This window comes from Strongylocentrotus purpuratus, unplaced genomic scaffold (assembly GCF_000002235.5).
Source record: "Strongylocentrotus purpuratus isolate Spur 01 unplaced genomic scaffold, Spur_5.0 spur5_scaffold_6, whole genome shotgun sequence".
NCBI classification, from domain to species: Eukaryota; Metazoa; Echinodermata; class Echinoidea; order Camarodonta; family Strongylocentrotidae; genus Strongylocentrotus; species Strongylocentrotus purpuratus.
The window spans coordinates 57,350,215-57,365,891 of record NW_022145612.1 but is presented as its reverse complement, the minus strand read 5'-3'; the positions used below and the strand labels follow the sequence as shown (position 1 = coordinate 57,365,891).

At 35.7% G+C, this 15,677-nt stretch overlaps 1 protein-coding gene across 1 annotated transcript; it reads right to left on the bottom strand.

Annotated features, from left to right (window-relative positions):
* Positions 1-2,784: 2,784 nt before the first annotated feature.
* On the bottom strand, positions 2,785-9,154 carry LOC115919403 (metalloproteinase inhibitor 1-like). The gene is made up of 4 exons (XM_030973077.1): positions 9,013-9,154; positions 7,052-7,336; positions 4,210-4,337; positions 2,785-3,499 (listed from the first exon to the last, which is right to left on the bottom strand). The coding sequence occupies exons 1-4, from the start codon at positions 9,140-9,142 to the stop codon at positions 3,347-3,349; spliced, it is 696 nt and encodes a 231-aa protein (XP_030828937.1). The 5' UTR covers positions 9,143-9,154; the 3' UTR covers positions 2,785-3,346.
* Between the last annotated feature and the right edge of the window lie 6,523 nt (positions 9,155-15,677).

Sequence of the window (15,677 nt, the reverse complement as noted above, 5' to 3'; positions counted from 1 at the left end):
ATATTTATTATTGCAGTTTTCTGTTATATGTAATGATTATTGTTTTATTTGATATGTTTTGAGGTTTAATTTTGCCTTGAAGATGAAAATACCTCGACTAAATATTTGTGGTTTTGACAGAAAATCCATTATCATCCAGACATCAGCTATGCAATATGGATTTTTCAATTTTTTTAAAATTCTGACTTCAATAATGAATATGGTTTCCTTCTGACGTTGGTGTCTGGTACTGTGATTCAATTGATACAATAACCTTTTTTGTGGTTATAAATAGTTGTCTCCCACATTTATTGGTGTTTGCCAACGTATTAAATGATTTCATTTAGTGAACTTTAGATTTCTTATTCTGTATGTCAGGTCTTGGCAACAGTTACTGATTTAAAGAAGAACTAGAGAAAAAATTGAGAGGAGGTTTCTCTTTTGGAACAACTTTTAAGGTGGGAGGAAATGAGAAAAGAAATGAAAGGAAAAGAAAAATGTTTATCTTTATTACTCTTCACCATTTTTCAAGCCCTCACTCTCATCTAGATAGAATGAGAGAAAATAGGGAAGGAAAGAAGGAGTGTGTATGGGGGAGAGAGAGAGAGAGAGAGAGAGAGAGAGAGAGAGAGAGAGCGTTTACCCGTTGCCAACTGTGGCGCACTTGGTTTTGCAGATATGACAAATATGAAGAGTGCCACCTCTTGTTGAGATGTAGTTAGGATTGATAAGCATTTTCAGAAACACTAACCTTTCTTCCTTTTCCTGTGTTATGGTGTTGATTTATTATGATACTCTACATGCCATCTCCGTGAATGTAATCCCCACGGTAATCCTGATCATCATCATCATCATCATCATCATCATCATCATCATCATCATTATCTTTGTCTCCATCATCTCTTATTGTCTGCTGAAAGCAAAAATGGTACTAAGTTTCTACTTAACTATACCTCTATACTTGTCAAAAGAGTTAATTCCTTACCTCAACCACTAATGTAACCATGAATCATCAGTATGTCTCTGTTTTCATATTATATTTTGTATCATCACTATGGTTACTTAAGTTCTCATAATCATCTAGTCATGTTACTAAAACTTTGGAACGAACTCATCACCACCATCATATGACCACCATCATTATGACCACCATCATTATTATATTATCTTCATCACTGTCACTGCCACCATAATCATCACTGTCATTACCATTATCGTTATCATGATCAATATTCAACTCAGCTTTTTCACCATCGTCTCCTTTACAACCACAGTGTTATCGTCATCCTCATTACTACCACTTCCATTATCATCATCATCATCATCATCATCATCATCATCACCACCACCATCATTACCACTTTCATTGCCATCATAATCACCATCATTATTGTTGTTCTATTATCACAATTATCCCTCTTATACAGTATTCATAGAACTTAAAATAATGGAATTTAATAATGCAGTTTTGTATTAAAGGAACATCATTTTTATTTTTCTAAACATCTAAGTACTCAAGTACATGAATGGCTTCATAACATTTGACATAAAACACTTTTCATATTCAGGGAATAAATATTTGAATACTTTTATACACTAAAAGATAACAATATTCATACATTTATACAAAAAGAAGTAAATCTCCCTGCCCCAAACTATATGTACATGATAAAACAAAATACTTTTACAGGAATGTGCATTACATATGGAAGGAATAGTAGATGAAATTTTAAGACAAAATGATAGAATGCTTCAAAAATTGTTGGTTATAATCTTAATCAACTTGAACTTCCAAAGAAAAGTAAGGAACTCTTCAATAGTGTGTTAGCTTTTTACGATTTGGCTTAGCTTGTACTAGCATTCATACCCTCAAAAGTGCAATCTTACCCAATTTTCTACATATAGACCCCTTTTAGAAAAGGACCTTGTTTATAATTTGTTATGATTTTGAAGCTTGAATACAGTGGATGTAATGCAAGTCTCTTTGTTCTTTCATTACCAACATTAATAATACTATAGATTTTCATAATTGTAATATATATTCAATTTCTTCACGACATGCAAAATCTTACCATAACTTTAATGATTTTATTCAAAAGACATACAAAGGCTTGATACATGTTCAAATACTATTGCACTCTCACATTTACCAAAAAGGTACATTTGAAACTTAGCTTCACAAGAAAAAGATATCGTCATAATACTCTCATTATACAAAGATAGGTAAACTACCATATTCACAAAATAGTACTGTAACTATCAACATCATAGTGTGACAAGTTCATGGGATGAAAAGTTTAGAAAATAAAGACATACATAAGGCCATAGCAATAGTAGATTCACTCAGGACAGGAAGACAAAAATGGAAGAACAACAAGAAATATATATTTCTTAGCTGAGCAAAGTAATAAGGAAGACATATAGCCCTGTGATTGTAGCTTAATCCACAGCCAATGGGTCCCATCAAACCTTGAAAGCAGTTTTGGATGAATAAGTTTTATTCCTAACTTTTTGTGAAGAATTTCATAAATGCTCTGTCATAGGCAAATAAAGAAATGAGCTTGAATTTGTAGAAAAGTAGAATAAATTTCTGTTGAACATCACCCGATTACCCTTCCCATTTATTCTGAATTCAACAACCCTCCTTGTCCTCTCCATAACCCTCACGCTAGGTCAGTCATGCATTACATGAAGCCAAAAACTCCTCAAACAAGTTTTCTCATTAATCGCTCATAGCTGCGTTGGTGTCAGTGAATGTAAGGTCCAATCAGGGAGGTGAGACTTTAACTCACATGCCCTGGTCCAATTAAAATGAAAAAGAGACTAAATTGCCATCTGTCAACCTCCCGACCTTGGACATTACACTCAAGCAATAATTTCTATCAGGATGATCAGTGATGATATCAAGACTGTAACCCTCCATTCAGATAACAAAGAGTTATATATCGAGCTATACAATAAATAGTTTTTTATAGTTCAGACATCATATAATACAACATTGTATGATAAAACATTGTATAGCGAAACAGATGTTTAATGAAAATCCAACCAAAAACCAGATTACCTTTATAATTTCAACGTCACATGGAAAGAAAACAGTAGAACTAGCTGAGGGTTATTATGAGTGTGAAACGATGATTGGCCGACTGTCATCTGAGCTGACTATAAACATACAATATTTTCAAATCTAGATTCTTTATACAACAATTCTTTGTATGAAACTCTTATCATGTGTGTGTGTGTCTCTTTCGCTATACAATGTTTTATACTTCATACAAATTTGGTATAACTTTCTTGTCGTCTGAATGGGGTCTAAGAATAATGTTTTAAAAAGGATGAATGGGTCTATCTGGTGATGACGAGATGCTCAGCAAAGCCTCAGGTACTTGCTATTTTTCCAGGAGCAGCGTCCCTTGTTGTTGCGGATGCATGCAGAGTTCCTTCTGACGCAAGGCGATGCGTAAGACCCCATGCACCCCTCCGTGGGCAGGCAGTCATTGTCATACTTTGCAGAACAAATCTGTGGAGTCAGAGAGAGAGAGAGAGAGAATGAAGAAGAGATAGTGATATTATAGTTTTGTTATCATCATCATTAAACATGAATTAATATTTTTTAAATATTTGTTATTAAGACTTATGCAGCACTTGTGGGTAGCACTTGTGGAAATTACTCCAAAGTCTAGTTTGCACATAATTAATGTAGAAGTAGTATATTAGTTTCTGGTAGAAGTATTGAAACTGGCTGTGGGCATAGTGTTGAAACTTACCAAACAGTCTGAGATGAAAACAGAGTTATTTATGTCTTTAGAAATTTTTCCATTTTCCTGAATTTTAAGATCGCAAAAAAGCAAAAATGATGGCTAGGAAAGTACTCCAGACTGCTCACAATGTAACTCGTACAACATTAAACTACGCTTCCTAATGAAGTCTTATATGGATAATATATAAGCTTAAGAATTCACCTGTTCATAAAGACAACCTGTTCAAAACTGTTAGTGTTTTATTTTTGTTTTTGTGGGGGTGGGGGTATCATATAGAGACAGCCTTTAATTTCTGTAAAGCTTGTGTATCGATGATCATTAAGATATACCCCAATAACACCTGCAAGACCGACAAAGATCAAACAATTAATTACATGAGCTCAAATAACCAATACAAGTTATCAATTGTTTCAGTGTTGGTTTCGTGGTTTGACTGAATTATTAAGGTTATAATGTTTCAATGTCTTACCCGACAGTCGTCGCATGACTTTGCGTAGAGACGCTTAAGTCCTCTCTTCTGGAATACTGAGAGTGAGTTGACTGGTTGGACCCAACTGCTGCACAGACCAACATTAAGTTCTCCATCCCATACAAAACCTAGAACATTAAAAAAAAAGAGATGATAATTAGTATTTGCTCTGACAAAATGGTTGAAATAATAAGAGGAACAATCATATAGCTCTTACTGCACCCTGTATACTTTCAATTAGCTTGAGTTATCATGATTTAGTGGATAAGTCACTGGGCTGTGGATCACATAGTATGAAGTTTAAATCCTTGCTATATCACAAACATGCTTTGGCAAGACGTTAATCTAAAATTGCTACTTCCCATCCGGGTAAAGTAATAGTTACCCTAGAAGGAAGAATTTTGTGGAATACTTTAGCATATTATTGAAGCTGAGCTGAAGCTAGGGTAATAATAGTATTCAGCGCTGTTTGTCCTCAGGAAAATGCGCTTTATCAGTCCAAATGTAATTCTATACTCATTATCTACTAGCTTGTGTAAATATATTGTTTATTTTTTATGATGCATGTTTACAGATCACCAACATTTTAAAATACTTTTATAAAGCTTTATTTTTTCCAATTGATTCAGTTTTTGATAGTAGTTATCATCAAATTGAATTCCCTTCAGAATCAGACTTGAGACTCTTGCCAATAAAGGGAAAATGCCACTGTTTTATCTTATTTCAATTTATATGTTCATTCCAACTGTTACATTATTCAGACATGGCAATCTCATACCATTACATTATTAACTACAATGTCCCCTTGCCCATTTAGAATACAGTCTTTCTAAATTGCCTTCATCATATTCTCATGATGCTTGGGGTGTATGGAGATCAAAACGGATATTAATAAGCAATTCTGACAACTCTTAATATTGATGTGCTACGCTTCACTGTCTGCCGAGGTGCTCGATGGAAAACAACCTCATGATGAAGTGGCTGCATGCAGCGCAAAAGAGAGAGAAAATAATAATCCTCAAAATATCTCAACTCCCGGCTGCAATTGACTTATTACTAGCTCCACTGGGTTTGGGTGAAAATAGAAGTTAATTTCACTTCTTAGCCTGCTGAGTGAATGACCATGACTGGTAAATAAGTTCACTCTTTCTTAAAGGTTCAGTTTATTGTCCACCAGGAAAATTGGTAATGTTTTGATATTTTGTTTGATTGCTGCATGAGTGTATAAAAGTGAATCATTAAATTGTCTGTTTGGAGCCAGATGGTGTTAACTCTGTTAGATTTTTAAAGTTGAAAGCATTCTCGCTCTAAACATGAAATTTTGGGAGGGATAAGAAGGGACTTTACTACTGGGGTTGAATTGTTATAAATCATGTCTCTCTGGCAACTTTATCTTGTTAATGGTTTACCAGTCTGTAATTCAACCCATTTAAGTATTGATCTTGTGAAATCAATGTTATACTAACACTTTCAATATCAGGGAAGTTCTTCATCAAAGTTAACCTTTAGTGTGCATTTATTATTGTGCAATCCAGTTGACTAGTAGGCATTATTAACTGTCTCTTGTGAGATAGAAATGTTCTAATTCTGTTTCTTATTATCCATCTTGACATTTCAGATTCTCTGATTTAATCTTTTACATTTCAGGAAGACTGGCTTTGCGCATCTAATTTGATTGAATCCCACTTTATAATCATCTCGATTGAAATTGTATTTTTGTTCGTTGTGGTAGAATGCAGCACTCATAATTGAGGTACAGAACCACAAACTACATCATCCCTTTTCCCTATTGTCTGATTTGCTCTTTGTAAAATGCATGAGATGTTTAATGGTCCCCATGAGTCCAACATATCCCATGAATTTTTAAAATATCTTTCCATGTTTCGATGTACTCGAGTTACCCGCATCTTCTTCATTTGTATTCAACAAATGACTTGCTATTTGAGGCACCCCAATATATCATGCATCATGTTGAATTGAATGAAAAATAACTACCCCGCATCGTCTCAGCTCGTAAGAAGTTGACCTCCCTCGTTTCATAATGGTAGCGACCGCGCCCAAGGTACCATGACCGAGACGTCTAACAAAATCTGATTTACGCAGTGTTGATTTCTTCTTTTTTTAATTACGATATCAGCCGAGCATTTCTAATTGGTTAGGTGTTGATCACATGAATGGATCAACTTGAAATGTCATATCTCTGTGGGCTGGTGGGAGTAGGGGGTAGACAGTGAGGGGGTAGACAGTGAGGGGGTGTTACAGGCTCCCGACAGAGGGGGAATCATGGGATGGTAGGGTCGCTAAGGTTTTGTATCGAACAGAAATAGACTAGTTGTTTCCTTTGCGTAAAAGGTGAAGGAACATTGCGGTTGATGTATTGTTGAGTAATCTGATCCCACTCCATCAAATTTTTGAAGGGAATCATACCCTAGTCCCTTTACTACCACAAATTGCAGTTTGATATGATATAACAAAGTTTTATTTGTTTTTAGCATTTTTATTCATTTTCAGCATTTTTATTTCTTATTTTTAATAATGGGTCTTAATTAAGAAGCCACATCCGTTGCCCTATTATCATAGATATAGCCTTCACCTTAGAGAGTATCATCAGCATGATATTAAAGGTAAAAACATGGGAGCTGCTGCCAGGAATGAGGTTCAAAATTTGTGTTGCCTTAAAAAGGCATGGTCATGGAGAGTTCAATTGTTTGGGAGTGTAAAGGCACATTCAAGAACAGGAGAAGATATGTCTCGATTTTCTCATATTTCCATCTTCTCCCTCCCACCCCTCATTACATTTCAACCCTTTTTCATGAAATGCATATTATTTATTAGCTCTCACCACTCAAAATGTAGGCCTCTCCATCTTGGAGATCGGCTACTCCGCACATTGCTCCGTTTGCTGCGCTAGACACGGATACGGTCGTCATGCCGACCAACTCCTCCTCCCCCTTGAAGACCTCCTTGATAGTCACGTTGTAGACGACGAAGAGAGGGTACCGAGGGAGAACCAGTGGAGGAAGGAGATCCGCGTAGCTGTAGTCCATTGAAGAGCCATAGACATCGTTGTTGGAGACCGCGTTGTCGCCATAGATGAACGATGTGCTCTTGATCGTTCCCTCGATAACTAAAATGAAGAATTTAAGAAGAATTGTGGAAAATAGTTTGAGATGCTAGGTTTTCATACACTACACACTGGGCAGAGGTATATCCAACTACAACCCATTCTAGCAGAGATTATGAAAGATTTGTTTTTGTTTTGGGGGAAATTTGCTTTGGTCTTAATTATGTTGAAGATTCAGGGTTAGGGTTGGGTTGTGATTAGGTTTTAGGGTGTGGTTAGGGTGTGGTTAGGGTTGGTGAATTGGTTCTGGGTGAAAGTTAGAAATTTTAGTAGAGTTAGAAGTTGGCATCATTGTAGCTAGAGCATATCATTACATGAGAGTCTGAAAGGTATTAACCCACTAACAACTGAATACTCATATTCCCCATAGGTTTAATACAGAGAATGAGTTAACTTCCTTCTGGCACTGACATACTGGTAAATGTGTTATTGATACACCAAGGACCTTGTAACAGTTGGAGATAGTCCAATTAAGATGAATCATGTATGTATTAACAAATATGTAGGCTCTTAAAATTTGGCTCATAACCACACTACATGTACATTCAATACAAAACATATGTTCTCACATTTTTTGTTTAAAAAAATACATACATACCAAGATGGAGGAAATTGGTGTGCATGCATTTTGATGAAAAATATTGTAAGTGGGAAAGCTTTTTTGGCATAGATTTGACAGCCTGTTCCTTCACGAGCCAACCTTGGTAACAGACTTTTCATAATATTAAACAAGAAAGAACATTGATTTAACCTATATCCATTGCCAACAAGTAACTCTCTAGAGATCCAAACTTTGCAGCAAAAGTTTCAAACTTAGGAAGATGGCTCATTTGTGGTAACCAAATGGTGATGATGTTCATGCCAGCATAGCACTCTAGGTGATATCCCTTGCATGAATCAAGTCAAAACTGAAAACACTTCTTTTTAATTAACTGTACCGTAAATCTAAGCATATCAGGAGCTCTTGTAGCGCAGTAGAATATATACCTAATGTTGGATAGTTTCTGCGCTTTATAAATGTACTATTATTATTATTATTATTATTTATTATAGCAGAGTGGTCTTAATATGGCTTTACCTCTACATAAATTTATACATATTTTGGACCCTTAAAAAACTACTACTACATCTACCTCAGCTACTACTGCTACTACTACTTCTACTTCTACTCCATCTTCTACTGCATCTTCTTCGAGGACGATGACAACGACAACAAGGACTACTGCTACTACTACTACTACTACTACTTCTACTTCTACTACTTCTACTACTACTTCTACTACTACTACTACTACTACTACTACTACTACTACTACTGCAACTGCTACTGCTACTCCTCCTGCTACTCCTACTACTATACTACTACTACTACTACTACTACTACTACTACTACTACTACTACAATTACTACTACTATGATTCCTCCTACCCCTACTACTATTACTAGTATTATGACTTCTACTACTTCTCCTGCTGCTGCTAATATTGCTATTCCTCCTTATGAATTTGGATATACTTTGCAGCTGTGCAACCCCCCCCCCCCTCCATATCTATTTTGTATAAAGAAATCTAAGCTTCAGCATTGACAATAGTTTTAATGTCCACAGGCAGTTTTCAGATTATATTTAACTTTGAGGCTTAATGATTGTAACATTGGGATTGTCAGAGGTTCAACTTACCAGCATCAGCTCTGCAGAATAGTGTTTGATAGTGAGCAGGCATACAGGAGCAGGCATCCGTCATCTTGGTGACAATCAGCACCAGTGCACAGAGCAGGAGTGATGACGATGATGCTTGTCTTAGCTGCATGGTTGCTATGGAGACTGACAAACTCCTCAGAAGAAAATGAAGAATAAGAAAGATGGGGCCCTGAATACCACAAGTTAAGTGTCTGCTTGTAGAACTTGAGTCTGCTAATGACAAATGTTTATCTCCTGTTATACTAGACACTTCTTGATGATAGGATTGTCTTCTTTTCGGTTCATCAACCTTTTGTGTGGTGAAGCGTTCTCAAGTTTTTTCTTGGTAGACAGATGGTGTTTGAGCAAATGTACAATTCTCGTATCCAGAACTAATGCACACTCAAGAACAGCTTGCCTAAAACCAATCTATCTAGGTGCTGTGATAAGGTGATACAAACTTTCTCAAGTTACAATGATTCTTCATGTTGGTGTGTGGTGGTATATATACCCTAACTCCCCTACCGACTCTCAACCTATCGCCTCTCATTTACCTTCCTCTCACTCACTTTGCACAAGGTACCTAACCTACCACATGCACCCTCTCTCTCTCTCTCTCTCTCTCTCTCTCTCTCTCTCTCTCACTCTCTCTCTCCCTCGCCTGTTCTCTCTTCCGCTATGTGTTATCGGTAAACAGCCCAAGCAAGCTTCCTGATTGGCTACTTTCCCAGTGAGGAAGTTGTGACATCACAGGTGCTTGCTGATAATCAGGTTATGACATCAGAGAATGTAAATTCCACTCGATGGGAAATGCCCCAAACGGCTTCTCACTACTCAAAGTAGTAGTAGTTTACAACCTCATACCCATCGTTTGTTTTAGCTTCCTAAATCCTGAGCCTCTGAAAAGAAATACTTTACTATTAGATTTCAGTATATCTAAAAGTTTTATAAAACGATTTATGTATCTCTTTTCAAGCCATGCAAACAGTAACAGTTACATAAACTTTTAAAATAGAGAAAAACATTAAAGTCAAGAAAACCTACTGTGATGTAGCTCTGCATGGCTTTGTGGAATAGGCAATTGGATGTAATGTCTCCCATTCCAAAAGATCACTTTTACATGAATGTCAGTTTGTATTTGTTCTTTAGATGGTCTGTCTGGACTGGGTTTTTTTTTTTTTTTTTTTTTTTTTACTTTAGTATAGATTCTTCACAAGTTATTTCTCTCTCATTATTTTTGCTGATTACCAATTTTTTTTCAGGCATGAGATGATGAGAGTCTTGGGTCATAGACTACTGCTTCTTCCCTGTTCTGATGTAATGACGTATCACAACATTCTCTTCATCATTTCCTTTGCACATGTAAAATATTTGATCTGTCTGGTATGTCACTTGCTAAGAGTATATTATTCCCCCCACCCACCCTTTTTTTTGTTGGATGTTTTGAGTGGGAAATGCTGGTTGATTATAATTCAATTTTCCGGGAAATTCTAAAAAAAAATCACATGGGCCCAATCTATCGTTATTCTTTTCATGAAATTCTGATTGAGACAAATAAGACTTTTAAAAATGTGTTTGTTTGTTGTTGTTCTGGTTTTTCGTTTGTCCTTTTCTTCTTTGAATTGAGTATGGTACGTAGGGATTATTATAGTCAGTGCACAGAAAATGAATAGTATATTTTCATTATCTCTCTCTCTCTCTCTCTCTCTCTCTCTCTCTCTCTCTCTCTCTCCCTCTCTCCCCTCTCCACCTCCTTCGCTCTGTACATTTTCATTCACTACCCTCTCTGAGTTTGTATTGAATTCCTCTTTCTCATTAAAATATTGTGTCTTTTTCCTAAACAGAATTTTATAATCTTTAATCAATGTACAATGGAATGGACTGTTCTGTAATCATATCAAGCTCATATATTATTGTTCAGGGATCATTTTAGTATGTTGTAATTCATGTGAAAAAAGGTTCATAAGTTCCTGGCACACCTATGCTTAGAGTCAAGAGAGCATTAATTCATATGTCCTCCCACCTTTCTGTTTCAACACAGGGTCAACAGCCCTCTGGATTGTACCAGACAAGATATATTTCTGTTGTTACAAGTAAGGTTATATCGTCTGTTTGGAGCTAGAAGGATGTTACTACTCATATACTTTAACAAAGAGTTAACATCCTTCTGGCTCTGAACAGACAGTTTAGGCGTATAGGGATTTTCATATTTTTCTCTCCAACATCCACCTAGAGAGTGTTGGCCAGCAGGAGAACAGTTCAATGCAGGTGAAACCAATATGACTTCCTCATAAAGCTTGCGGTTTTCCTATTGATCAAAGCAGGTGGCTGCATGGCTGTAGCTGATTGGTTGAAATAGTCTTGTTGCCAATTTGGCAATAGTTGATATTGGTCAGCCCTGGCCTGACGACTGCCAGCCTCTGGTGTCAATTCCATTGTAAATTTAATCTGAATTGGGCAAGATTTCATGGGTAATTTTCTTTGTACTTTTCCTTCAATTTTAGGCTGTTTTATTAGCCTTTCTTTGGCACAAAGTGGGAAGGTCCGATCTTAAAGTTGCACGCTTGGATTTAAAAGTTTTGACTTTCTGTTAAAATGGATATCATTGTTCAAAGCCCTTGTACCATTTTAGTACCTTTCAAAACCTTTCATCAGATAGCGACATACATTTTAGGTTAAATCTTCTTAAAAAAGCACTTTAAAAAATCATCCATTACTAAGTGTAAACTTCACAATTATGCATTATGGAAACCACACATGGTTTTTATGGTTAAACAAAAGGGTAGTGAAATTACTCTTTTAGGAATTGATTTTTCTTAAGTATTTGCCATCATGTTAAAAACAAATCTTTAGAGTACCGAAGTTTCAAGGATATTTCGTACTTAAGTATAAAGCTTACTTCCACTTGGTATACTATGATTGTAGCCAATTATGGTCATAGACATAGACTGCGCTTTCACCTCCCTTGAACAACACCAGCAGGGGTTTATTCATTAGTCAAAGTTTACCTATGATTAACCAATAAGCTCTGATTGGGCAAAGCTCCAAGTAACTTGTGTTACACTATACCAAAATATCAGATTGAGAAACGTTCTTAGAGTGGCTGTTCCTGATGACACAGTTGCTGCAGTTTAGAGGCAATTGTTGGTCCAAGTACATGCTTTCATTGAATGTTAACATAAATTTCTTCAGCAGGGAATTATGGTTAGGGGAGTGCTTGATATATGTTCTGCATTTTACACAATAGAAGATAAGCAGAAGATCTAGAGTTTGGCAAATTACATATACTCTACAATATCCTTATTGTATATATCTCCTGGTATTGTCCGATGCATAATTCTCATACTAAAAAACAAGACAAAGTCTCTCAATATCATGATAATGGGAAACACCCCTTGTATATACAATGTTTTTCATAGGGTTGGGTGGGCCTGTAGGAGAGGGTGGGGCAGAGCAGACACCATGTCTATCCCTCTGCTTGACGCTGCCAAGTTTCGCTGCAAAGCAAGCAAGCATGTTCAACGTACGGCAGCTATCTGTGCAATTTACCAAGGAACATTTTGAACTGCAGTATTAGCATGAGGTGGCACATGTCATTGACTTTGTTGGCTGCGTGCCTGACATGTAATCCAGCCTGAGAAAAATATACTTGATAACAGTGATTTTATCATCACATTTTACCTTAGCCTCAATATTCCAAAAAATTTCAAAGGAATTGTTGAAATATCAAGTAAATTAAATTAGTTTTCAATATTAATTATTTGACAAAGTTAGGAGGTGATTATTATTTTGCTTGCTTTCTTCAATTAAGTTTTGAAACATCTTTATTACTGCAATATGCCCAATTGAGATTTGATTAATAAGCAAAATGATGTAAAAATATAATTATGATATCGACACAGGTGTGATTATTAATGTAATTAGATTATGAAAATATTTGGTACATATTATAACTGTTGCCAGGAAATCAAATGACTTCTTTTTCAAATGTTCAAATACTCAAAAACATTTTATGATGACAAATTCAATAGAAACTATTAAGCCATTGTTTTTAATAGAAATAAGTAACATCACTTGAGAGGTGTCATCCTGCAAATATTTTGTTTTCATTTCATGAAAACATTTTTATCCTAAACTAAAAAAAAATTGTTGTTGTTTGTTTATCTACATCATCCTTCTTGACACTCGACTCAGTCAAAGATCATGAGTGGAGGTATTTGAAGATCTGATTTTAGATGGATTGTCTTCCTAGGTATTGTCTCGTCACATCCATGAATACCTGAGTGTCTAGACCATAGAAACAGGAAACCGTAACTAGTCTAATCAAACATGGAAATAAGGTGTCTCTTCTCATCGTTCTTTTATCCTGTCATCTTCCATGTCAACGCTCTCCTCCAATTTCCATCCTAGTTTGAAAGTACAAACCCTTGTCAGTCTTAAAAACAAAGAAAGTTGAATAAGGTCTGAACTGTAAGACTATGAAGAGACCTCGGACCATAAGTCTTGTATTTGAGTTGTTCATGACACAGCCAAAGACTGACAAAGTAAAGCTGTGCTGATTTCTTTATTGAATTGTGTGTGAGCGCAAAGAAGGGTCTGTTTGTGAAGACTATGTTCTTCGCCGTGATGCATGAATTTCTGTCACATACTTCAAAAACCTATGAAGAAATTGATAAATATGACGGAAATGATGAAATCAGGTTAAATTTTACTTCTGATGATTTCATTTCTTCCATGGCTTTGGTTGACACGGAGGCATGTCCAACAAACAGGTGCTGCCAATTTGGAGCATCCCCCCCCCCCCTCCGTGATTACACAATGCCCTTCCGCCCCGCACGGAGCAGACCTCTTTACAATGCAATTCTCCTGTCCCTAATTTGTTATTACTTCTTTTGATATCCCGTCTTCCACAAACTTGGAAAAGTTACAAGATGATAATGGTCTGAGGGCAAAGATCATGGGATTTTTGTGTGTTTTCCCCTTCTGATCAGACTAAAAATATGATGGTTGTCTTAACCAGGAAGCTGCCTCTCTCTCCTGCTCATTTGAAGTGTCATTGACCTAGTTCATGTATTAGGAAAAAAAAGATTTGTGTCTACTAAACTCACATTTTGTAACCTTAACAAATTTATATCATTAGTTTAACATTTCATACCTCTATCATAAGATTTGAAGTCCTTCTCTAATAGATGTGTCAACGACTAATATTTGTAGTCCTGAAGTCGTATTTAACTTCTTGACCACTTATGGCACTCATATCATTTAGAGAGGACACATTCATTTTTTGTTTGGGGGAGGGAGTGTTTCAAATATTTGTTTTAACAATCTGATATTAAAGCGATTTTCATTGGAGCTCTAAATTTAATGACCTTGGAATGAATGCATGTGGTGAAAAAATAATGTATTCTCTCTAACCTTTAATGACAAAGGTTGAAATCTGCACGTATGGATGAAATCATCCTGTCATTTGCCATATATTGAGATTGGTTTGATTCAATTTGACAAGCATTTATATATTTAAACATAACTTTTATTGGGTAATTTAAAAAGTGCGTATGTGGGTCAAGGGCCTGCTGGAAAGAACACATACCAATTTAGAAAAGGCTGACATTTGTATTGTAAACGTTTTATTCATTTTATTTGATTTAAAGGATGATTCTTGGGGAGGGGTTAAAAGATTTTTAATTATTTGATAGACCCTACAAGAAGTGACTTACTGCCTGTCACCCCCAACTTTTAGAGTAGCATAATATAAGAATTGTATAGCTATGATATGTCTGAGTGTTGTATTTTAAAGAAAGATTTTTTAGCAAGATACATTTCTGAGTATTTCTGAATGAAAATTCAATAAAGAATCAAGGTTTTGTTTTGATCTGAATGTCATATTTGACGAAAATCATATAACTGGGCAGCGCTTATCATGAAGGCAGCTAGACTGATGATTGACCAATTGTCATGTCAAATGACCTCTCTAAAATAATTTCTTGATCAGACATTTCTTTTGCAATATAATGAATCTTTATATGACATTTCTTTCTACGAGTTTTGTATTAATATCCTGAGTCTGCGCAGGCTATAAGTGACCTCTGCTTCGATCATCAAAAGAGAGACACTGTATCTCTGCATTTTGTACAAATCAAATGTTCAAAAGTGCAATCTATCCAAAAAATATACAGTAAACTCACATAATGAAAATGAAAATGAAATTATCCTTTAGCTGAAAAAGAAGATAGAATATATTTCTTTTCTTCTCATTGATTATTTATACAGTAAGATATAGATATGGAACCCTGTCAATTTTTAACCGCATAGATTTCCATGGACGTTCTTTTGTGGTGAATGTGGTTACCCCCTCCAACCGAACCAGCTGAGACCAAAGTCTCTACCTTAGATTGGTCTACTACTTGTAGTAAATTGGCCACACTACTCTAGGGGAAAGAAAAGTATTAGTGAAATCTACTTCTGCTTTTATAAAAGCCTGACAGAAATATATTTTTTGCAAGGGTGAAAGTGAAACATTTGTGTTGCTTGATTTTATTTTATTTATTTGATTATGGATATTTCATTGAGCCATGGGTCCGTGGTTTCAGCCATTCAGATAAATTGATTTATGATATATTGAAAGAAAATAAATTTTACGTCTGTGACATCATAATTTCAATTAA